General features: G+C 51.0%; 1 protein-coding gene across 1 annotated transcript in view; it reads right to left on the bottom strand.

Moving 5' to 3' along the window:
- The window catches only part of LOC123792500 (uncharacterized), a 70,503-nt gene that overhangs the window by 39,735 nt on the left and 5,523 nt on the right, over positions 1-25,245 (bottom strand). Inside the window, exons 2-4 of the mRNA XM_045797641.2 lie at positions 9,651-9,904; positions 9,281-9,597; positions 4,809-4,865 (exon numbers count right to left, since the gene is read on the bottom strand). Of these exons, the coding sequence (XP_045653597.2) occupies positions 4,817-4,865; positions 9,281-9,597; positions 9,651-9,904 (620 nt within the window). The 3' untranslated portion in view covers positions 4,809-4,816. The remainder of the gene's footprint in view (positions 1-4,808; positions 4,866-9,280; positions 9,598-9,650; positions 9,905-25,245) is intronic.

Here is a 25,245-nt window from a genome sequence, read left to right as displayed (position 1 = left end):
CCCATTAACACTGAAGCCCCGTTCTTCCTAACTGTAAAGGGAAAGGACCGTGCTGGGCGGAGTGCAGGGCGTGGGTTATCTCGACAAAGGAGCTCCCAGCTAATCCCACAAGAGAGGCTGCAGTAGCAAGCCTAAAATGGGTTTCTTCCTCCCAGAGCATGTTTCTCCTTGTTTCCACAAAAATGTATGTCCGGTCTTGTGCTCAGCACTGGGGACGAGGTGCTGAGTGAAGTCAGCACTGCCCCTGAAAGAGCTGACTTGTGGGCTGGGGAGGCCCACTTACACCCTCAGACAGATGGGGGTCCTCTGAGGGCCTGCAGCTGGAGGTTGGAGACTATTCCCTGGTGAGGAAGGGAGGCCTGCACAAGCTCGGAAAGCTGCATGGCTGTTACCCAGGTAAAGGCAGCAGGGAAGAGCTCTTCCGGGAGCCATAACAGTCTATGCAAAGGCACCGTGGCAGCGAAGGCGGACATAGGAGCGAGTAAAGAAAACGTCACCATGACCAGAGAGCAAGGAGGAACACATTCAGTAGAACACAGCAGGTGCTTTACATGTTGCCTCATTTATCCCACGAGACACTTGTATTTATCAGCTTTTGTTAATATAGGAGGAACCGAGGCAGCAAGAGGTTAAGTAATTCCAAGGTCACTTAAAGCCAAAGCAATAATTTTTCTATCTTTCCCGAAATGAAACATGGTGGGGGAGGGGGGACATGAAAACCTAGAGAATCAAATTCACTGTGGAGTGAAAGCAGTCAGGCCAGTTCGTAACCCCCACGGGACTGACTGAAACTAGACTGTCCTCACCCCCCAGGCTGTAACCACAGAAGCGTTTGACAGGAGAGCGTTAGTTCCCTTTGTAAGAAATGGTGCCCATGTAGTTGAGTTTAAAAACACAAAAAATACTTGGAGTAATTTGAATACCGATTAAAAAAAACACTCTTCCAAAATGTCCACAGAACCTGTACACTATTGTCCCAGTCATAAACATTAAGAACAGAGAAGCTACTAAAACGTGAGCCTAACTGAACGCCGGGAAAGCCGTTGAGCGGACCCTGCTCCGAGACGTGCGGAGGGTCAGTAACATGGCGGAAGGGCCTCACCTGCCCTAGTCGACCAAGAAGAGCAAGTAGAAAGCAGAGTGAGATTCAGCTTCATACTCAACTGGGGTTCCCAAACCCAACTTCCACAGAGGGGGCTCCCCCCACCGCACCTCGCAACTCCTGGGACGCCAGCAGGTGGGCCGTTCGGACTCACCACCTGGAGACAGCGTGGGATCCCACCGCGGACAGCTGTCCCCAAGAGCACCCCCGGGCCGCTCACAAGCCGTAGGCTGCGCTTCACCCACTACAGTGGGGAGGTTCCAACGGCCTCGTCCTTAGGTTCTTTTCCTTTGCTAGAGCGGCTCACAGAACTCAGGAAGCCTCGGACACAGGCAGAGACACGGGACCAGGTCTGGGGAAGGGGCGGAGCTTCCAGGCCCTCCCCAGGTGCTGCTCTCCCTGCCTCGCTACCTGTTCCTCCACCTGGAAGCTCTCCCAGCCCACTCTTTGTGGGTTTTCATGGAGGCCTCATCACAGTCATGCCTAAGTCATTAGCCGTCGGCCCCCTGCACCTCCAGCCCCCTCCCCTCCCACGGTTTGCAGGGGTGGGGGGAGATGCCGACCATCTAGCCACGTGGTTAATCCAGCCCACCTTTAGGCGGGGTCCTAAAATCACCTCGTTACTGTAACAAAAGACACCTTGATCACTCTTCCCGCTTCGGAAACTCCGTGGGTTTTAGAAGCTATACGCCAGGAAGCACGGATGAAGACCAAATACATATGGGGAATACATTTCGGTCATGGGAACAACCCAGCATATATTTCCTACAAATCTCAGTATTGCACATACTCACCAGGACAGCCACATCTGCGGATAAAACCACACCAACTAGAGACGCTGGAAAGACAGGACCAAGGCTGGGCTCCCAAGCCAGAGGGAATTCTGTATGCGTGCGACATTCAAGGAGACAGGCAGCTTGAAACTGGCTTGGTACAAATTTGCCCAAGAAGAGAGCTTCAACCTGGACAGTGGTCCCCTGACCTCTCAGATTCCTCTTTTCTGGGAACATCAGTGATAAATGGTCAAGGAGAAGGCATGCCCTGGGTGACACTGAGCTACCGTCTGGCCACCGATGAGGAACGCTGTCCATTCTGAACCACGTCACCTTCCCTTACAGCTTCGCCTAAACCCATTATGAGAAGCAATCTGGGCATGGGACCTCCTTACACCATAAAGAATAAATTCATCCACAGACTGTAGAATAGAAACCCTCTGACTAAATGGGGAAAACTATTTTCTCTATAAGCTGAAAATGTGCAAATGATCTAACACGTCTTTTAAAAAAACCCTCCCGTAACTACCCAACAAGAATCATTATTACATTTTAGGTAATCATGTAGTCTTTCTGTCCACCCCCCCCCAAAATGAAAAGTTCTCTGTAGAATTACTAAAACTCAGTAAGACCGTGCAGAAAAGAATGTCAAAGGCATGGCTATCCTCAGAGAATGACTTGGGCATATACGGAAATACAACCCTTACATATAAGGGAGAGTGACCTCAACCCCTGCTTCTCTGACCTTGAGTATCCATCCCACTCTTTGAACAATGATGACGACAAAACAGCTCTAATACAGGATACACGGGAGCACGGACCAGTCATGTCTGCAAAGCCCTACAGCGGCTCTTTGGTAAGGTCTGGCAGGAGCTATAAAATACACATTTAGTTCCACAGCTCAGTTCAACCAACGTGTGTGCGTTATGTCCTGTGTACCAGGCACAGTGTTGGGGTGAATACATCGGAAGCCACTCCCAAGGAACTTAGATGGAGACTAAAAACCAAACAGAGAAAGGAGATGTGCCGATTCCGCGGTGGCGAGCCGTAGGACAGTGACGGGCACCCGTGCTGCAGGCCACACGGCTGGCCGTTCCCACGTGCCCCAGGAGCACATGCCTGCAGTTTGCCAAAGAAAAATGTTATTTTCCTTTTGGAATCGATGCCAAATGAACCGTGTTACACCAACAGCACTGGATAGATTGGTAACGTCCAAAACCAGCGTTTCCACAATTAGAAGGGTCTGTGCTACCACAAAGACACAACAGTAAGCATCACATCCTACAAAAATACACACATTCAACATGTGATAGGCTTCTCAAGAGCAGAGACGATATGAGAAGACGATTCTAAGGCTCCGAGAAGTGTTACACGTCCAGCAACAGAAAGTCTGTGTAACAGCTGTATTATCTGATGTCTTTAGAAAGACACTGTGGGGCAATGTTTTCTTTTTTTCTCCTTGAATTTCCCGGTGCTAGAAGGGGCGCGTGCAGTCGTACCACAGACCCCGGAGGTGTCCTCAACGACTCGCGTGGATCTTTAACAATTGTGAGCAGTGGTATTTCTTCACTGAGAAGCATTTTCAAAGGTAAGACCACACCACAGGTTCAGGAAAAGTGGGGAAGGGGCACAGGTTTAGAATCCGAGGACGGGAGTTTCAAATCCTGCATGCGCTGTGTGACCTTGGGCAGGGTGCTTAACGCGTCTGAGTTTCGGCTCCTCCTGTGTGACACAGAACCATCCCCAGCTCCACACTGTGCGATGAGCAAATGCACAAGAAGTTCCTTACATGCTGTAGGCTCTCAGGAAAACACACTTAATAATCTAATAAGATATTAAAAAAAAAAACAACCCCTCCTACACATGCCCGGCAATAATCATGTTATATTTCGCAGGAAACTGACTAGTCTTTCTTCCCCAAATGAACACTTTCCTGTGGAATGACTGAAGCTGAAATGGAAGAAAGTTCTCTGTTCAGCCAGAAGCCAGGAGGAAGGGCAGAGACGTGAGAAGCAGGGAGAACGTGAGGCGGGCAGAGCACGGACTCGGCCACAGCAGGGCTCAGCTGCGCTTACACACGGTGACCAGCCTGCGTGCCGCGTTATGGGTATTTTCCCACGGAAATAAAGCTACAAATCCCAGCACAGCCATGCAAGGCAGGGCCTGGACGATTTTGTACCGTCAGTGCCTACAGCATCTCGGCTGCCACGGCCACCCCGTGAGTACCGCTGATGGAAACAGACGCGCGGGTCTGGTGACCGTCCAGGTGCCTTCGTCGAGCGTGCACCTTGGTCTGCTCTGAGGACTCAGGACCAGGAGAAGGAAACGAGCCTGAACCGCACTGAGCAGACACGGGCCGTGGCGGTGCACCGCTGACCCTGGGAGCCCAGCGTGGCTCCTGCATCCTTCCACGCCGGGGACCTCAGAGATCCAGGGGACAAACCCGTGTGTCCCGGACTGAAAGCACCGGGAAACGGCTCACCACCGTTCCGGCAGCAGAGCCAGACGCGGGGCGTCCGCGGTCTGCTCAGCATCGGCCGAGGCCCCTGAAGGCGGCCACCACTGACCACAGACTGACCTGTCCCACCAGCCAGCCGGGCAGACGCAAGGATTCATCCTTCTAATCTACATGCAGAGCGCAAAGCCTTCACGCCTGAAAGTGGGCTTCGCAGCTCAGTGTGAACCTGCAGGAGGCTCAGACTGAACATCTTAGCGCGTCTTCACCCTCTGCCAGGCCGGGAAAATGTTCATGCAGGGGGCTACTGCTTCCCGAGGCCAGCAAGGCCAGCCCTTGACAGAAGCCACCGGGATTTGGGAACCAGGCTCGTGGTTCACACCGGCCGGAATACCGTCTTCGTGTCCCTGCCCGGCCGATACTCCCTTCTGTGTTCTAGACGGCTGAAAATCCGCTGCTTGGACCTCTTTCAACTCACCTGTTGGGTTAGTACTGTGGTTTCCTGAAGGCACCAAATTCTTTGTGCTTACAGATCCTGTAAAAATAAAAATAAAAAATCCTGTGATGAAAAAGCATGTAAGATTTATGTAAGAACACCAGCGACAGGCTGTGGGGGTGAGCAGGAGGCAGACATTCCACGGGAAGCTGTCCTTTGCCTCTGCGGCTGTGAAAGACACCCGAAAGTACCAGGAAGTATGGGACTGTCTTACGGGGGATTTCAACACAGCACAAATGCTGACATCCTACTCACTGTCTGCCAGGCCCTGCATGTTCATTCACTTACACGAGGACACAGTGACTGCTGAGAGCGAAGCCACTTTCTGCTCCTCCCAGTGGAGGGGGTCACCTGGAAGGGGCCCTTTCGACGCAAGGCCACCCACCCTTGGGTCTCGCACCACCAAGACCCCTAACTTCATACCATGGAGAGAAGATGAAGTGGGTAGGATTTCCTCTTTTTTTCCTACCCCCCCCCCCCCGGGCAACCACCAGTTTGTTCTCTGTATTTTAGAGTTTGTCTTTTTTCTTTGTTCATTTGTGTCTTGAATTCCACATACAGTGAAATCATACAGTATTTGCACAATACACTGTAGGTCCGTCTATGTTGTTGTGAACGGCAGGATCTCACTCTTTATGGCTAGTGATATTCCATGACCCACGCCCATCTTTACCCACTCATCTGCAGAGGGACACTTGTGCTGCTTCCACATCTGAGCTGTTGTAAATAATGTTGCAATAAACACAGGACTGCATCTATCTTTTCAAACAATGGTCTTCACTTTCTCCAAATAGACATCCAAAGGTAGAATTGCTGGGTCATACGGTAGCTCTAGTTTTACCTTTCTGAGGAACCTCCACACTGTTTTCCAGAGTGGCTGCATTTGCGTTCCTACCAACAGTGCAAGAGGGATCCCCTTTCTCTGCGTCCTCGCCAACATCTGTTGTTCTTGTCTGTATTCTCACCATTCTAACAAGCATGAGGTGATATTTCCTTGTGGTTTTGAATCACATTTCCCTGATGATGAGTGATGTTGAGCATCTTGCATGTGTCTACTGGCCATTTGTATGCCTTCTTTGGAAAAATGTCTATTCAGGGCCTCTGCCCATTCTTTAACTGTGTTTTTCTTTTTTTGCTGTTGAGTTTGTATAAATTCTTTATATATTTTGGATATTAGCCCCTTAGGATTTTCATTTTTAATTGCAAGCCTTTTCATAGAAATAGGATTCTTTTAAATTTTAACTAATATCTTAAGATTTGGAAAAACTTTAGAAGAATTCTATGCCCCAGTTAAGCAACTTATCAGAATGTTTATTCAACCTGGGTGTTTGTATACCGGGATATTAAATATATATACCACATGGGAAGACAGCAAGTGTATCATTCACAAACGCAGCACTCCCCAACCAAAAAACCCTCAAAGCACAAAGTAAGCAGTAACGACTTTGAAGGCTCTATCTTTACCATGTGTGCAAATGACTTCCTCTTAATGCAACTATTCCGTTTATCACAGTAGGATGTGGTGTGAAGATTAAACCTGAAAAAGATCAAGGTCGGTAGACTGGACTCTGCTAGAATGAGAAAGACCGGTCATCGAGCAGACGAAGGTAGGCTTCAGGCACTCACGAAGCCAAGACGCTGGGTTAAAACAAGTCAGCGTACCGGCGTCATTACTGTCCCGGCTGTATTCTCCTGCTGTGTCTAGCAGCTGGTATCAAATACTTGCCAACAGAAGGAAGAGCATCCTCCCTGCATCCTCCTGGGGAGCATGTCACTTCACTAGCTCACCCAGCCCTGCCAACAATTCTGAGAGACGAATACCATTTTGCACTGACAAGAAGTGAGGCCCACAGAAGGCCACCCAGCTAGGAAGTGGCAGAGCCTGGATTTGGACCAGGCTGTTTGACTGCAAAGTTTGTTCGCAGGAGTGCCAAAAGGAAGTGCTGATTCTCTACTACAAACCTGCCTCCCCCCAGGCTTCTCCCTTGTTGGGTTACCAGTTGTTTAACCCCCACACCAAGAGGTCATCCTCGGTTCCTCCCTCTTCCCCACTCCCTCCTCCACTCCATTAGCAGGTATTTCCGTTTCACCCCCAGACAGAGAAGGGCTCCATGCACTTATGACACTACCAACAAGGCAGGAGCCCCACCTTCTGTCTCCCTGCTCTTGTCACTCCTATGACACACCATGTCCTGGCAACCTTTTCGGCTTGAAAAAGGAGACAAAAGCAGATGATCTTTGTAGCTCTAGGACCTTTCTCCTTTCTCGAATCAATGCTTATGACACACTTACTGTGGGCAGGCACTGGTTTTGTCTCCTAGGAGACAAAGAACACCACAGACATCTAACTGCAAAGAGGCTGATGCTTTCTTCACGGAGACCAAGTATTAACATAGAACAATGCGCTGAGTCGAAGGAAAGAAAGTTACATTCGCGAAGCGGCAGGGACTCCGTAAGGATTTACTCTCCTAACTGGCTGCCCATTATGGTGGTGTCTGGCGCCGGGAACTCACTTTAGAAAGTCCCTGTTATTTGGAGTCCCTCCCTGACCCCACCCTCATCCTCACCCCAGGCTGACAACACTTGAACTACTCCGAGAGTTGACAGGTGTAATCAAGAGAGCCGGGAGTGGCCTTCTCCTGGCAACCTATTTGAACTCTAGAATGCTGTGTTTCTGAAGCCACTCTGGACTTCTGTGCTGAAGACTCAGTAAAGTCCCTGCTTTCCATTAAGGCTGGTCAAGGAGGGTTTGTCACTTGCCACTGAGAGTCCTGATGAACAGCCTCCCCCTGGCTAAAGTGACTTAGTGGCAAAATGGTGAATTAAGAGTTGGGATTTTAATCTCTGAAGCCAAACATGTATTAACTGTTTTACTTTGAATAAGTTAGGCAATTTCTAAGCCTCAGTTTTTTCCCATTTATAAAATGGGAATAAAACACCGTGAGGATCCAATGGGATGATGTATGGACCTCAATTAACGACATGGGGGTACACAGGAAAAGTGCCTGGCGAACAATACTGTATACGCTCTAGGATGATGGTTAAAAGTTACTGGATTTCATAACGACACTTACTTGTTTTGAGAAATTCTCTACATAATCTTCCCTTACTCTAATTTCAAAGTGACATTAGAGTCTGTAGAAATGGTTTCCAGCTCATGTTTGTTATACTCATTCATGAAATGAAGGCTCTCCTACAGTAGGGCATTCAATCCAAGATCTCCAAATAGCACTAACCTCTAGTGAGACTTTAAGTAATAAACAGAACAGTCAGTGATTATTAAAATACAGCAAAAAAAAAATCTGTTATTTGGGCAAAAAAAAAGTAAAGCAAAGATATTTAGTTTCTCTAATCAGTAATTCATCAGAGAAACAATAAAAAGGTTTACTTTCACAAAATAACAAAAAAAGGCAGACCTTCTCCTATAAATATTGGTATAAAATTAGCACCAAAACAGACTGATTCGGTCCAGATTGTTCACCTTACAGCGAAACAGCTCATAATATTGAAAATATGATGGATGTGATTTACTGATCATTGTTTCCTTAAATAATCTCAGAATCCGGTCTGCAAACTCGGCTTGTGACATGCACAATTCAGCAATGCAAACAAAAAAATCAGCAAAACAAAAATTGTTATTGTCTAACTCACCCAGATTATTCTAGCCAAAGCAGGTGTTGTGCCTGAACTGACGTCTTTCTCTCTTCCTGGATAAAACTAATCTCAGGCTACACAAACGGCCGACGGACAGAACTGAAAACTACGGAAAACTTGGGTCACTTAAAATAACTTACCCTAGTTTACCGGCCATTACCCAGGGACCCGACTGCTACAATAGTTGACAAAAGGAAAGGGAATTTACAGCAAACCCCGGCTTCCTAAAGGACTTTTAAAGTCCCCCGCCCCCCCGCCCCCAGAACCGCGGCATCACAGTGCTGAGCGCGCTGGCTGCGCGGTGGGCGCGCACACCTGGCAGCGGCGGCCCGAGGGCTGCGCCGCAGGTGCACGCCGCGGCAGGTGCCCACCGCGCGGGGCGGGGGCGCGCGCCCCCAGGGACGCCCGGGGCGCAGAGCGCGCTCCCCACAGTCCCCCCTGCTATCAGCGTCCGGGGGCCTCAGGGCTAGAGAGCGTTCGTCCGACACCACCCAGTCAGGCGCGGGTGCTCGGGGGTCCACCGGGCCACGACGTCAGGGGAGGGGGAAACCACGAGCCTGCGCCCTCCGCCGGAGGCCCGCCCCCGGTCCCTCAACAGGTGACGCGCGCTCCGCCGGACCCGCGAGGGCCGCCGGCAGAAACCCGGAGGGGACGACCCCGGCGCTGGGCAGGGGCGGGGGCCGGCCCGAGCCTCAGTTTCCCCGGCCCTGCCCCACGCGCGCGGCCTGAAAGGCGCACAACTTTCCGCGCACCCAGCCCCCACCTGGGGGGGCCCGCGCTGGCGCCCCGCCGCCACCTACCGTCCAGGCCCGCGCTGTCCACGGCGGCCTTCAGCAGCGCCAGCACGAGCAGCGCGCCCAGGATCAGCGCGGCCCAGGCGCCGCGCGCGCCGACTCCCATTGTTCCGAGGGCAGGACGCGGCGGCCTCGCGGCTCCCCCACCGAGCGTCCGCGGCGCCACAGAGCGGCCCCTCTGCGCACGGCCGCAGGCTCCGCGTCGCCTCCCGCCGCCGGCCCCCCAAATGCCCAAATAGGGCGCGGGAGCCCGGCTGGGGCTCGGGCCGGGGCGGGGCCGGCGTGCGGGGGCAGGCCGAGGGCGGGGCCGGCGGGCCCGGTCCCGGGCGGCGGCCGGCGCGCGGGGCGGGGCTTGGCCGGGCCGGCGGGGCGGGGCCGGCGCGCGGGGCGGGGCTTGGCCGGGCCGGCGGGGCGGGGCCGGCGCGCGGGGCGGAGCTTGGCCGGGACGGCGGGGCGGGGCTTGGCTGGGCCCGCGGCGGACTCCAGCCCCCACCCCGGCGGCTCGCGCGGTTTCCTTTCTTCTCGGAAGCGGCAGTAGTGCGGCCTTGGAGCAGGGTCTCGCGACCCCGGACGTGCTGGGCTTCGCTGGGCCCGGAAGGAAGTCTTTGATCTGCGCGGGTGGGGTCCGGGCTGGGAGGAGCGGAACTCGGGTGGGCGGACTCCCGCAGGGGTCGTGGACCGTGGGATCTTTCTTTTCGGGTGACCCCGCCTGACTTGGGGGTGCTGTACAAAGTCACTGTTCAGAGGCATGCACGAAGCGGCCGTGATCTCTACACGCGTGGGCCCCTCTTTTCCAGAGTCCGCCTTCCGCCACGTGGCTTTCAGGAAAGACCTGCGTTACTACCTGTTTTCCCGACAAATCCCAAGAGGGGTTTGCTTTTAGGGAAAAAAGCCATCATGGGGCTCATGTAGGTCTTTCCTTAAAAGTGTGGGAAGGCGAACTGCGGGGAAGAGGGGAGACTCTTCCCTCGACCGCAGTTCAGTTTTATAGGAACGATCTCCTCTCGGGTGGGGGCACCTGTACCCCACATCGTCCCTCATCATCTTGCCCCGGTTCCCGGTACGTCGGGGTAGAATGCACTCTGTGCCTAAAGAGAGGCGTGCGGGGCGCAGGGGTGTAGGGGCCGCAAGCGTGCGTAGCACGTGTGGCAGTGAGGCCCACCCATACTTATCCAACCTCTTACCTCGCCTCCCGCTGTCTGCTGTCCCAATTCAGATGGAAAAACCTGTTGTGAAGGGTTTTTGGTCCAGCCCGTCCTAAGCCCTCAGAGCCAATTCTACTCACTTGTCTTGACTTGCAATGCTTCCTAAGTCTGCATGTTGTTCTTGCTAAGAACCCATAGCTGCTGCAGGAGAGGGACCAAGAGTCCTGCTTTGGGTGGAAGACAGAAGAATCCAGGGCACTTAAAATCGCTGTGAATCCCCAGCCTGCAATCCTCTGCATGTGGCAGATCTTTGACATCTAACCCAGATTTCTTGACATAAAGGCCACATCATTTTAGTTAAATCCCCAAAACTGTGTTAGAGCAGATAGGACTTTTTGATCTCAGGTTAAGTCCATCAATATGGACATGACTGCTCATAGAGATTAAATGGGGCAATCCGGCCTAAGTTCACAGATCTCCATCTGTTGATTCAAGCAAACCAGCAAACACTCCCCTGGCATCCACCCCTGGCAAAAATGCAAACACTGCACATTTAGCTTTTGGTTACGCAACTGGGGAGTCTGGTTTAGGAATAAATTGTTCTGGTGACTGTCCAGCCCATCAACCAAGCATTTCACAGCCCGAGTTCAACCTGCCTTTCCAGCCTTCGGAAAGGTTCGGCCGCCCATGGGCAAGGGTGCTTTCTGGTTCCTGGGCATTTGTGTACATTGTTCTCTGCTTCTGAAATGCCCTTCTCTTGTTCTTTTGGCCAACTTACCTCAAATGCTTCCTTTAAGGCTCGATATACGTGTACCTGGGAGTTTGGGGTGAAGTATAAGATACCTCCAGAAGAGAAATGAGAAAGTAGGGAAGACATGAAGTCCACTTGACGTGTTCTCCTGGGATGCCCTTCGACTTTGTCTGTTGTCTAATTTCCACACCACCGGCTTTGCTTGCATAGTAACAGCACAGAACTGGGGGTCAGACCACAGTTTCCTCCAGTCTGAGGAGGGGGCAGTGGAAGGGGCAAGGGACTGTGTCGTTCCTGCACTCTTACAAAGTCTTAGGGGAGGTCTGGACTCCCTGGGGGAAGATCTAGCCCCAGTGTCACGTCAGGCTCTGCCCCCATCACTGGACCACCACCTGACTTTGGGGCCGTGAGAAGTTAAAAGAACGCCGCAGGAGCCCTTGGCAGTCTGCCTCTCCCCTCCTTTTCCCACCTGATGTCTGGATCCCTCTCTGTAACCTCACTGGACTCCTCCAAGTTCTGCAAACATTCCAGAGCCTTCCATGCTGCTGTGTTTGCTCCTGCTCTTCCCTTTGCCAGGATGCCTCCTGACCTTCTCTCCTGGGCAGTTCTCACTCATTTCTCAAGATTCCTTCCTATCTCACCCTCTCCCCAGACATCAGGAAGATTTAAGGGCCCTGATCCCCTGCTCATACTTTGATCATTTGGTCACAGCATCCAGCCAGCACGATCTTTCTAAAATAGAAGCCACATCATCCTATTCCCCTGCCACTTTCCAGGGTCCAGAATCACGGCCCTACACAACATTGTCTCTGGGGCTCTTCCAGCCCTGTTTTCTACCTTCTCCCCTTTACTTACTCAGCCGCAGCCTACTTCTACTTTTTTGGAAATGCCAAATCAGTTCCCACCCCGGAGCCTTTGTGCTGGCTGCCCCCTTGAGCCACTTAGGTGTCTGCTCATCTCAGAAAAGTTTTTCTTGGATATCCACCCCACAGTTTCATGTGTCTCTGCAGCATCTAGCACTATCCACCATTATGCTCCTTTGTATGCTTATTGTTAGTCTCTCCCTCGAGGATGCACGCTCCATAGAACGAGAGACTATCTCTGAAGGCACATTTCTGATTTCGCTCCTGTCACATATCACTGTAATACAGTGGACACTGGTCATATTTGTGGCCACTCATCACCTTTTGAATAGTTTGCCTTCCTTTAGATGTCAAATCCCCAGCCTCCTTTGCAGCTGGGCTCAAGAATGTGACCTAGGCCCTGCCAGCCTGGCTTGTCCATGGGAAACTGACATGCAGGTTGGAGCAGCCCGAAGACACAGGCCCCGCCAGGAGCTGCCAGCGTTGCCAATGTGGATAGCAGCGGAGGGGCCTGGCTTTGCTGGCGGTGCTCACGGCAACAGCAGTTTCTCAGTGGAGGTGAGATTGGGTTTCTGATACAGACGTGGCATTGGCTGGGAGCTGCAGTGTAGAAAGTTTCTCAGTGGACTTGTTGTGCAGGGTTTGGGGCTTAGCCTCAGTCATGATTCTCTACAGCTTCTAACGATCCCGAGAGCTTCCCAGTATCTTCAGCATCCTCCTTCTCTGCTCCATCAGCAACACTCAGTTTTTCTTCCCCCAGCTAAGGACCCTGACTCTATACAGTTGGATAGGTCTTCTCCCCCAAAGGCTATCATCTCCATCATCTGCTTTGTCAACTACTGAGAGCTTACGACGCGATGGACAGTGCCCTAGCGGAGTTTACAGCCTAGCGGCACGTGCACAGACGCCATCTGGTTGCTGACACAGAGTGGTGGACGCTACCATGTGATCATGGAAAAGCACACGTTGGGGCAAGGGTCTGTGTCTTCACATCTGTGCCTGAGAGTCCAGCGCACTTCCCATCATAGCGACGGCGTTCCGTGTATACGTGTAGAATCAAGGTTGGGTGGACGTAAACAGAGCGAAGCTCGGGTACCCTTCTCCCTCAGGGATCCTGTTCTTCGTCCATTCTGTACTTCCCATACGTCTGTGTCTTAGACCGAAGGTCACCTGAGCATGACGCAGAGACTGGAACCATCATTCATGCACTCAGTCGGTATCCAAAAATTTACTGAACACGTGTCGTACACCAGGCACGGTGCGAGGTGCTAGGAAATAGCAAATACACAGACCTACCTACTCATAAAATGATAGACCCAGTGAGTGGTTCAAAAGTGAGTTGGTTTTGAGAGAAGGGTGGAAGCTGCTTCTGTTATGACCGTGCAGAAGGTACAGAGGTTTCGTGTTATCGCTGAAACTTGCTTATATCCCACAGTAAGTTTTTATTCATCGAAAGAAAAAGGTGATGTGCACAGGTAAGGACCTCTAGCGACGTATAAACCAGTCTGTTGATAAATCAGTATTGCATGAGGAACGAATCAGAATTCGCCGGACTTTGAGACTCGGAGGGAGCCGCAAATACGACAAGGCAGTGGAAGGAGATAACACGAGTGTGAGAGGGCCCGCGGCCATTTCCCTGTTCCTGCCAACTTCCCGTCAGTTTCCATGTTAGCAGGTGGACAGCAGTTGTACACTGTGGTCAAGTCTTCACAATGAAGTCGGATCCACTGGGCCCTCCCTGTTCTGTACCTCTGCTCCGTCTCTCTGTGTCCTGGACCCCCTGCTTCTCTCACGCCTTCTTCATCCCTCCGCTTCCAGTTTTCCTTCTTGTTTCTTCCCTCAGAGTACTATTAACCCAGAAAGATCTCCTGGGTATCGATTTTGTATCCGTGCTCTGCAGGATTCTCGCATTAATGCAAGAGAAACAGCAGAAATACAACACGCCAGGGTGCCTGGGTGGCTCAGCCGGTGAGCATCTGCGTTCGGCTTAGGTCCTGATCCCAGGTCCCTGCTCGGCGGGAAGCCCGCTTCTCCCTCTCCCACTCCCCTTGCTTGTGTTCCCTCTCTTGCTGTCTCTCCCTGTGTCAAATAAATAAATAAAATCTTAAATAAAAAAAAAATACAATACGCCAAACACAGGTAAAGGTGAAGATTCAACACCGGAGAACAATGAACTCCTACATAATTGGATTGTCCTCTCCAAACATGGAGGTCAGACTAGAAAGAGTTCCAGGTGGACAACAGTTTTTAAGGAATGACTTCTCAAAAAGGGAGTGGGGAGCTGTGTCTGAGTCCAGAGGATTTGGCTGGGGGAGAGGTGGCAGTGGTGAGTTTCCCGTGTGTGATCGGAGCAGGATTACATGGTACCTGGAGGACGGGAAGAAGATGGGATCCGGGCTCAGAGGCTTCAGGCGGTGGGCGCAGGGGAGGCTCGTGGGCTCTTCCAGTGTCAATCCCAGGTTGCTCATGAGCTCCTGCTGGGACTCTCGGCTCCTCTCTGGACGAGGCTCCAGGGATTCAGCTCACCTTCAGTCAAAGTCCCTGACTGCTACCTACCCCATTCTCCACTGTTCTCGCTTCCTCGCCCTTCACATGGACGCGGCTCCAGTCCCCGCCATTCTTCTAGCTGCCCCGGAGCACAAGCACTTCCTGTAGCACGACTTCCATTGCTGATCATGATGAAGAAATTGACAAAAGATAAAATAGCTCTTACGAGGAAGTTAAAAGAATATCTGAAGTAAAGTTCTCACAGTCTTGATCTTGCTCAGTATTTCCTGCCTCCCATCTGGGAAATGGAGGACTGGGGCTTACCATCCATTCACTCAACCAAAGTTGGAGCCTTTGAAAACACACACAGCCCCGCGGGGACGCGCCAGAAATCTGTGCTCTGCCGAGGAACACCAGCAGGGCGATGCAGAACGGCTGGGTGGGTATTCAGAATAAGTAGTCAGGGAAGTCTTCTCTAAGGAGGTAACGGTGACACTTAAAGACACGGAGCCATGTGAAAAAACCAGGGGAAGTACAGCTCAACCAAGCCTGGTGTGTTGGGGGACCAGAAAGGAAGCCGCTGTGGCGGAAGCTTAGTGAGTAAGGGCAGAGAGGGACAGGATGAGGTTTGGGGTTTTCAGGTGAGGAGTTTGGATTTTAATTTAAGTACGATGGAAAGCCATTTGAGACCTGGCAAAGGGACATGTTATGATTTGTATATTTAGAGAGGGTCACACCAGCGACTCTAGAGGAACAAGGGTAGAAACGGGGTTCTGGTTAGGAGGCTACTGTTGTGGCATCTTGAACTGGGGTGGATGCGGTGACCACAGAAGCGGCGAATGGGTTTGGGGTGTGGATTGGGTGTGGAGTCAATGAATGTGGTGTTGAGGGAAAGAAATAAGGCTGACCCCCGGGTTTGTGGCGTGAGCAACTGGGCGGGGGGTAGCTCCACACCCCCTAGCCTGGAATACACACACACACTGTCTGAAGTCTGTCCCTCCGTCCCTCTGTCCCTCTGTCCCTCTGTCATTTCTGGGTCCCTCACAGCAGCCTCCCTCCAGAGCGCTTGCAGAGAGCACCACAGGAGAACCAAATGTCTTGATGATATTCCGTCGGTGTCTACATGGGTCAAGGGGGGTCCCTGAGCGACACTGGGGGTTACCTACGTCCCTCTCGCCCCGGAGTAGCATGCTTGGGGTATCACCTGGACTGAGAGAAGAAACAAGAAATATTATTGAAGAGATGAAACTGTGTTTTGGAGGGTCATTGGAGTGTTGGGGAAATAAAACGGATTCCAACAAAAGACCCCTTGGTGTGAGTGTAGAAGAGAAAGAGAACATGATCTCAATATTGGGGAAGCGTTACCAGCGATAACATAGATATAAGCTAAAAATGACTACAAAGTCTGGAGAGACTTTCACACAAATTTATACAGAACATAGAAGAGAGAAAAATGAAACTTATGTCTGTGGGAGACAAGGGGTGTGCCTTGTGATGGTCTCATTATACCGTGCGAGACAGACCTCTGAGCGGACTGCAGAGTAGGTGTTTACAGTTTCAAGGGTCAGGAGACCAGGGCTTTGCTTGGTGAGATCAAAAGGTCAGACTGTTTCTATCAGGTCTGCTGTGTTCTCAAGGTGGACACCCCAAGAAGGGGGCAGCAGGTAGGCAGTGACCTCCTTCCTCAAAGAAAATTCCTCATCTTACCTTTACAACTAGCCACATAATTTTTCCAAAGACCTTTCACATAGCACACCCTACATAAATGTTTGATAATTCTATCATGTAATGAGAAGAAAAGTAAGGATAATACATTATAGGCATTTGTGACTTCTCCCTGTCCCTCCCCCACTGCCCCCCACCTCGGTCCTCACTCCTGTGTCTCCTTCTGAGAGACGGGCTGAGTCAGCCACCTCCATTCCCGGGCTCTCATAATGCAGAATGAATGGCCCAGGAGAGCAGGACTGAGCCGAAGAAGCAAGAATGCGTTCCAAGAGGACGCAAAGGGCTGTCATTATTGCCGAGAAGGAAGAAGCAATGGAAAGTGAAGGAAGGGGAAAGAAAAGCAAGACCAAGAACCACAAAGGACCAAGTTCAGAGAGAATTTTTGGTGATAATTTTGCGACTGGGGCTTTGAGCCCCCTGTGAACTTGAGACTTGGAGAGAGGGAGATGGGGTCTGAGGGGAGAAGTGTTATTCGGAGCAATGTGTTGAATCCCATTCATTATTCTTCAAGTTAGGCAAAGATTTACATGTTGCTTAAAAATTAATTTATTTTAGAAAGAGAGAGAGAGTGTGTGCATGAGTAGGGGGAGGGGAAGAGGGACAGGGAGAGAGAGAACCTCAAGGACACTCCCCACAGGTGGGGGCTCAATCTCACGACCCTGAGATCACAACCTGAGCCAAAATCAAAAGTCGGACGCCCAACTGACGGAGCCGTCCAGTTGTCCCTCAGATGACATTTAAGTGGCCTTTGTTTGCTGAACTAATTTCTTAATGTGGAATGGGCCTGGGTTGGGTTAGCCCTTATTAGAGACTCAGAGGAGTGTTAACTTTGAAGGTGAAATGAACTCAGTAAAAATCATCCAAAAGTTCTTTGCTGAGCTCCTCCTGTAATTGCAGCGTGGAGGAAGGAACAAAACAGTGTAAGATGTAGCCAGCTAAGTAATAACATACCACAAAAGGGATGTGTGAGACAATGAGGGTTGCTGAGATGGGAGGAGGAAACACCAGTGGTATGGTGGGCCCTTTTCTAGAACTGAATACCTATTTTTCCTTATTCTATTTTTCAAGCTTGCTTCCCCAAAATTGTAATAATTCTCTTAAACTTTAAGAGTCTGCAATTCCAACCATATATATCAAACAAAAACACCATTCTTAGGAAAAAAAAAAAAGCTTGGGGGAAAAAGTACTCAGGCTTTAATAGTTATTTTTCTAGGTGATTCTTCTTTTTTTTTTCCTTTCCACCTTTGTGAATTTGCAAATTTTTCTAAAATGAATATTTATTGCATTTAAAGTAATATTTTTAAGCCCTATTTTAGAACTGTAAGTGTAATAATGATAAAAAGTGTGTCTACGACTACTCTACAATTAGGTAGTATGCAAAGACAAGCATGATTTAATCTCTCGGAGCTCACACCTGAGGAAGAAAAGAATAAAACAAAATTCTCTCTATGATGAATGAGCAGAATCCAGAACTCGTTCAGCCTCTTTCCCCAGGTACATCAGGAAGTCTCTTCACAGTGGTCCGGTCTCTGTGCAGACGTGGCTGCCATTTTTCTGATCATCTGACCTCTCTCTCCATGGGGTTAACTTTGGATAGAGGGCTGTCTGGGGACTCAAGATACTTGCTTGTGGTGTCAGCTCTGCAGCTGACTTTCTGTGTATATGCAAGTTATCTAACCAGTTTTACCCTTGATTTCTTCACCTTAAAAATGAGGGATTTACATGTGTTCCTGGTGGGAATGTAAAATGGTGCCAGTGGTGTGGGAAACAGATTGGTGGTTCCTCAAAGAGTCAAATATAGAATTATCCTATTACCCAACAATTTTACTCCTAGGTATAGACTCAAGGAATACAAAATGGACTCAGATATTTCTAAGCCAATACTCATAGCATTTTCCACAGTATTGAAAAGTGGAAACAACCCATCTATAGAGAAACACATAAATGTGTTAGACGCAGAGAAACCGTTCGACACCAACAAGCACGCTCAGACACCAGCTGGGTGTCCTACAACTTAATTCACTTCTGACACCATCTATCCGGAGAGGGGTTCAGTCCTCCACCCCCACTGCCAACAATCACACACTTCAGAGGTCACCTGCCGGTCACCCAGTTAGCTGTGCTTCTGACCGACTGGCTATAAATCAGAGGTTCCCGTGCACTGTCCTTGGGTTTGATTAATCAGCTAGAGCGGCTCACAGAACTCAGAGAAACATTTTACTCGTGGGCTTCCTGGCGTATTGTGAAAGGATATAACTCGGAATCAGGAGGAGTGGGGTAAGGGCACGGAGCTCCGCGCTCTCCAGGGCACCACTGTCCCCCAGGTCTGCACAGGTCACGCTGCGTGCTCGCTGAACCACGTCCTCTTCGGTTATTTACAGGCGCTTCATTACAGAGGCATGGCTGACTTAATCAGGGGCTTCCGGTGAGCTTTCTTACCCACAGCCACTCTCTCCTCCCTGGAGGTCAGGGGGTGGGACTGCAAGGTCCAGCCCAAAATCACCTGGTTGGGTCCCCTGGCAACCAGTTCTCGCCCTCAGGTGATGAGGGGCTTTCCAAAAACCACCTCATTAACGTAACAAAAGACACCGTGACCTTTCTCACAGCCTGGGAAATTCTGAGGGTTTAGAAGCTCTCAGGCTGGAAAGGGAAATGAGGACCAAATATACGTTTCTTATTATAAACCGTACTGCCCGGGGCACCTGGCAGGCTCAGTCGCTGGAGTGTGTGACTCTTGATCTTGGGGTCATGAGTTCAAGCCCCACGTTGGGCATGGAGCCTCCTTAAAAAAATATCAGAGCACACAGCATACAGTGGAATATTCTTCTGCCTGCGAAGGGCCTGAAGTTCTGATGATGCTACGGTGTGGACGGACTGTGGAAACATCACGCTGAACAAAATAAGCTAGACAGAAAAGGCGAACAGCAGGTGATTTCCTCCGTCAGGGTGCCTAGCGCAGGCAGAAGCAGAGAGACGGAACCGGCTGGAGGTTTCCAGGGGCTGGTGGTTGGCCGAGGGCGCGTTATTGTTTAAGGAGTGCAGAGTTTCTGTTGGGCAATAAAAATGTTGGTAATAGCTCGTAGTGCTGGTCTGTACAACACTGAGTGTAATTAATGCCTGTGCACATGTAACATTATTATTGTTTTGTTTCTTCAAGATTTTATTTCTTTATTCGAGGGAGAGATTGAGAGAGGGCGGTGGAAGGGTAGAAGGACAAGGAGACTCCCCGTGGAGCACGGAGCCCGACGCAGAGCTCAGATCACGATTGAAGGCAGACGCCTAACTGACCAGGCCACCCAGGCGCCCCTAGTGAGATATTTCTAAACTGTCTTCGAACTCCAATGTTCTGGAATACCATGGCCAAAGGGCTGATGCAAGAAGCGTGAACTGACGTGGGTCATGAAGGAGGTGTTGGAATTAGTCCCCTAGAACTCCGCAAAGACAGTAAATCCCAAATATGGCAAGTGGACATCCAGCTGGCCAAATCCTGCTGGGAGATGGGTCTCCTTTGGCATTTGCAATTTACCAACATAGCACGTAAGGTTTTAAATACTTAGTTGTTAAAATGTAAACCTGGGGGTATTGCAATGAAACATTCTGATGTCTGATTTCTCCTGAAATACTGAAAGATCCAGCAGTACTGGATCCATCCCTCAAACTAAGTGGAGATATGGAAGAGCGGCTCGCTGTGGGCAGGACGCACCTGCAAACAGCCCCCACGCTTACTGTCTGTGCCCAGCTGGCCTCGTTCATCTCTCTGACTCGGTTTCTTGCCTGTCCCGTGGCATCTGAATCCGTGGCCCCTCGCATAAATCGATGATTGGGTGAATTTCTGAGAGCCCTATGCCTGGGTTGTCAATTTTTTAAAAGCAAAGTGTCAGAGAAATTTCTTTTTCCTTTAGTTCCTTTCTTGCCTCATCTACAACACGGACGGGGCTGCTCTGGGCGACCGCACAGGATGTCAGGTTTCCGTAACTGACACAGATGTCTGTGAATAATTTTGTGAGCACAGAGTTCTAAAGACTCCTTGAAATAAAGAGATTAATTGTGCATGCAGTCTGCAGTTGGACCCCTGCTCCCAGGAATGCTCAAGCATTTTACAACTTTGAAAAGCCTCTACTTTGGATTGGGTTTATTTTCTATTTCAAAAAGACTCATAAGTATGACATGAAGGTTGAAAGAAAATTTAAACAATACACAGAAGTACGTAAAAAGTCCTTCCTGTTTTACCTCCCTGGGGGGTAACCGCAGGTGTGGGGTGATTTTCTTTTCAGATCTCTGGTTTTGTTTGCATGTTTGTTTTTGTCTTTGCACGTGTAGTTATATGAACGTGAAAACATGGAACATATAGCTTTTTTTACACAAAAAAAGGAACTATACTCTAGTTACTGTTTTGCAACTTGCTTTTTAAATTCGACGATCTACAGTGATCATTTGTCCATATCAACACAGAGAGATGGGCCTCACCGTGATGAGTATGAAGCATCGGAACACGGATGACATTTACTTAAACGCAATTATTTTGACAGGTGTGTAGGTCGTCTCTGATTTCTACTAATGTAAATTCACGGCATTGAGAGCGCCCTTCAGCCAATGTCCTGGCAACACAGCAAAACTAATTTTGAGGAGTATATTCTTAGAAATGTGATTGTTTAGTCAGGGTACATGTGTTTTAAAAATTCTGATCAGTATTGTAAGGTGCACTTGAAACTTTACATTCCGTCTTTGTCTTTGGCCAGAGTGACAGGCCGATGACGGAGGCCCACTTTGTTCAATGTCATTTCCCTTCCGATTAACTGAGCTGGCACACCTGTGCTTATTTTATTGGGCATTTGCATTTCCTCTTCTGGGAACTATTTGTCCATGTGTTTGGTTGCTTAGCTCTCATGCGAGCTGTATACGTGAAAATACGTCTCTATGCCGAGAGTTGTTTCAAAGCCCAGCTCGGGCTCGGAGAGGCCGCACGCTCTCGCTCCGGGCCAGCCTGTCGCCCTCCTCTCGTTGGGGCTTGTACGTGTCTGAGTTAGCCGTGAGATACGTAACTTCTCTCCTTTTCCCAGAGCAACTAGGTCAGTGTAGTGTGTAATTTAAAAGGAAAGAAACGAAATGACAAAGTTCTCTCACTGGGCTTTAGAAGATCGTAAGTGAATGCTGTGAAATGTACGTGGAAGCAAGCACAACAAAAATAATGAAAACCACTCACCCCTGATCAGTGCTTTGCAGTTTACATTCTTTTGCTAACTAAGACATGTAAATAAATAGTGAAAATATTGGGTAAAAAATGGAAGTACCGTAACATCGTAATAGGGGCTTGGGGGAAATAGAAATAAGTTGGAGGTGTGGGACCTGGTATTGTGGAACAGGGGAGAATTCCAAGGAGGACAATGGAGAGTTGGAGGATGGGATGGGAAGGATTTTTGCGGGAAGAAGAAAACTGTATAAACAGAACACAAGGGTGAGGGTCTATCTGGGAAAGAACCCTTCCCTCGGAATCGAGCGTAGCATTTGGAATGTTTGGGAAGTGGTCGCAGCAGTGAGGAGTCCCCGTATCAACTTTCTTTCTTTTGAGCACCATACTTGTGTTAACTCAGCCTCAAAGTTATATCATAATTTCTGTTACCAGCCGCATCTCATTCCTGGTTTACGTTGGGCATAAGATGAACTGGAATCTTCCGGTGTTTCCAGTGGACCGTGTCTAGATGGCAGGAGGAAGGTGCCACATCCCGCCATCTGGTCCCCGACCTTCAGTGGCAGTGACGGCCATGAACTCACTCATTCCTTCGTTTCTCTGCCACAGCGTTCCAGAGACAGGTGTTTGGAACCCGCCAGGCATGAGGGCCATGCTGGTGCTGGGCAGACAGAGAGGAGCGTGTCAAGTTCCCTTCCTTGTGGGACGTGGAGTCCACCACGGCTGGGGAAGGGAAGCACTTCAACGCTCAGCTACATCCCCCGAGGACCCCAGGCTCAGAGACAGAGCGTCCGAATCTGCTCTTCACTCTTGCTCATGGGGGCTGCCAAGGAGCCTGCTGGGGGCCTGGAGCTGAGGGGTGGTCATCACCTTCTCATTCGGGGCAGCCTCCGTCCTAATTCACTGCATTTGCTCTATCTGCTCACAGCAGGTGAGTAGCCTTCAGTGGAAGAAGGACGTTTTACTGGAGTTTAAAATACTGATTTCTTGTTAATCCGATGGGCACGTGACCGTCTAGCATATGGGGAAAGGTGGCTCTGTAATCTGATTTGTTAAACACCTGTTACTTCTTTGAAGGTACTTTTGTTCAAATTGCTCACTTTTGTATTATCTTGTTCTAATGCTTGCTGTAAATCATAAATGTACCAATAATCAGCTAATAAAATTTTCAACTCGCCAGATTTCTATATCAACAAAACAATTTGCATTTTCCTGGTATCATGTAAATCAGGCACTTTATTTACAAGACACCATGGAAAACAGTCTGAGTTCCGGATTAGGGAAGGCAGGCCCGTGGCGCTGTGGGGACGCCTCGGGAGGGACGCCCTCTGGCCTCATTTCTGGCACTTGTTACCGTGGCGCCCAGGCGCAAGCTGTCCGTCCTGCTTTCCTCTCAGGTGACGCGAGGAGGACTGGTTTCACAAGCCGTCTCTCTTGCCCCGTCCAGCTGCCAGGAACAGCAGCAGCGCACGCACAGCCACACCCGCGAGCTCAGGGGACACGCGCATGGGCTGCCCCAGAGCCGCGTGGCCGCCCCCTGCCCAGGAAGCATACCCGCCGCACCCGGCAGCCTGAGCTCCCCTGTGTCCTTCCTTCAGCTGCAGCCACAGGCAGTCGCTCAGCCTCTGGAGCTTCCATTTCTTCAAGTGGGAGAGGACGATGACCCGAGCACGCACGTCATGGAGATGGTAGGAAGGAGCGATGACAGGCTCCGCGGAGAAGCCCCAGAGCCTGTGGGGCCCAGCAGGTGCTCAGCGATCGTGCTCGCCTTCTCTGAGACGAGGCGTTCTTGGGGTTTCTCCAGCCTCGGAAGCACAAGCCTCCGGGATTGCACAGAACCGTTACTGGTTAGGGGCGCCTGGGGTGGGGGGGGGTCCGTCGGTGAAGCAGCTGCCTTCAGCTCAGGTCTCGATGCCGGGGTCCTGGGATCAAGCCCCGCAGGGGGCGCCCTGCTCAGAGGGAGCCTGCTTCTCCCTCTGCCCCTCCCCCTGCTTGTGTGCTCTGTCAAATAAATACATGATACCTTTTTTTAAAAGTTGCTAATTTAGAAGTGCTGTCCCTGACAGGCTCCAATTTCAATGATGTAATCATAATTATGATTTTAATGAACGCAGCACAAGCCAGCCTCTAGGTGGCCGGCTGCATTCTGAGAACGCTGGGCGTATTAAAGAGCTCAGCTCCTAACAAGGAGGGTACAGCGTTGTCACCCCCCCGGGTTACCCAGAAGCACGTCTGTCCACGGCTCGGGACACCCAGCTGAGGGGCCGTGAGTGTGTGAAGCCACGAGGTCTGCCCCAGAACTCCTGCTCTGAACCACTCGCTTGATTATTTTATAAGAACTGCCAAGTCCGCCCCTCGTTGCTTATGACCTCCTACCGTCGGCCATCGGCGGCTCCACGGGGCCTGCGGGCGGCCTTCTGTCAGCGACCCAGGCTGCAGCCCCTCCCCAGCCACCCTGAGTCCGGGCACCATGGTCAGGGGAACGCTGGTCGGGACAAGTGATGGACAGACCCTGGGTGAAGACAGACCCGTGTCTGTCCTGCCGTGGAAGAGGAAGAGGAAGGGGAGCACCTCCCACGCTGCCCGCCGTGCTGGGGGCGCTGGCCTTCCTGAAGCTCTCGATTCACAGGGCTTGTCTTATTCACTACGTAGTAATTATGGGCCTAACTTAGGACCACCGGTTAGGTGCCGAGGACGTAGCAGGAAGGTGAGACATCCTCGCTGCCCGTCCAAAGCCAGGGTGCGACACTAAGGAGCAGGCTGTTCTTAACCCCAGGTCGCAACGAGGCAAGGGAAGCCTGGAGGGGCTGAGGAGCCGGGGTCCGGCATCCGAGCTGGGAGCTGGGGCCCTGGTCTCCGTCGTTAGCCCTGGTCCTTGACCCCACCAGCCACTTGCTGAAGTCTGTTCCTGAAGGCTTTTGGTCGCAAGTGACAGAAAAGGAAATGCAACGGCCTTAAACTCAACCAGGAATTCTGGAATTTGCCCTGAGACCAAGGCCTCGGCAGGGCAGAGAAGGTGCTGGTGTGAGGGAGGCCTTGGCCCCGGGAGTCCCACGGAGTGGACAGTGTCTCCCTCACGCTCTTGTTCCTGTGTCTCTGCATTTTGGATGGATTTCTTCCTGCGTCAGCCGGGTTTTCTCCACGTCCCGGGGTGCGGTTTCTGGCCTAGTGGCTCACGACAAAGCGCAGAAGGCGGTGCCCTGCTCCCCGTAGTTAGAACCGTCCTGGGGAATCGGATCGACAGCACGGATGACAAGCGCGCCTCTGCCCCCATCACTGAGGCCAGACGGGTGAGGGGCTCTGATGTCTCTGCCTGCACCACTTACTGCTTCTGTAGCCAGCGCTGACGGCTGACGATCAAACTGGCTGTGGCACAAATGTGGCCTCTGAAGGGCATGAGCAGTGCCAACGCTGAGTAAGCACCTGGCAACATCAGTGCCAACGCTGAGTAAGCACCCGGCAACGTCAGTGCCAACGCTGAGTAAGTACCCAGCAACGCTAGAGCCAACGCTGAGTAAGTACCCGGCAACGTCAGTGCCAATGCTGAGTAAGCACCCGGCAACGACAGTGCCAACGCTGAGTAAGTACCCGGCAACATCAGTGCCAATGCTGAGTAAGTACCTGGCAACGCTAGAGCCAACACTGAGTAAGTACCCGGCAACGCTAGAGCCAACGCTGAGTAAGTACCCAGCAACGCTAGAGCCAACGCTGAATAAGTACCCAGCAATGTGCCAACGCTGAGTAAGTACCCGGCAACGTCAGTGCCAACGCTGAGTAAGTGCCAGGCAATGTCAGTGCCAATGGTGAGTAAG

Source organism: Ursus americanus, chromosome 16 (assembly GCF_024610735.1).
Source record: "Ursus americanus isolate L20-20 chromosome 16, mUrsAme1.1.p, whole genome shotgun sequence".
Classification (NCBI taxonomy): Eukaryota; Metazoa; Chordata; class Mammalia; order Carnivora; family Ursidae; genus Ursus; species Ursus americanus.
Note: the sequence above shows the minus strand (reverse complement) of the source record. Positions and strands in the feature narration are given on the sequence as shown.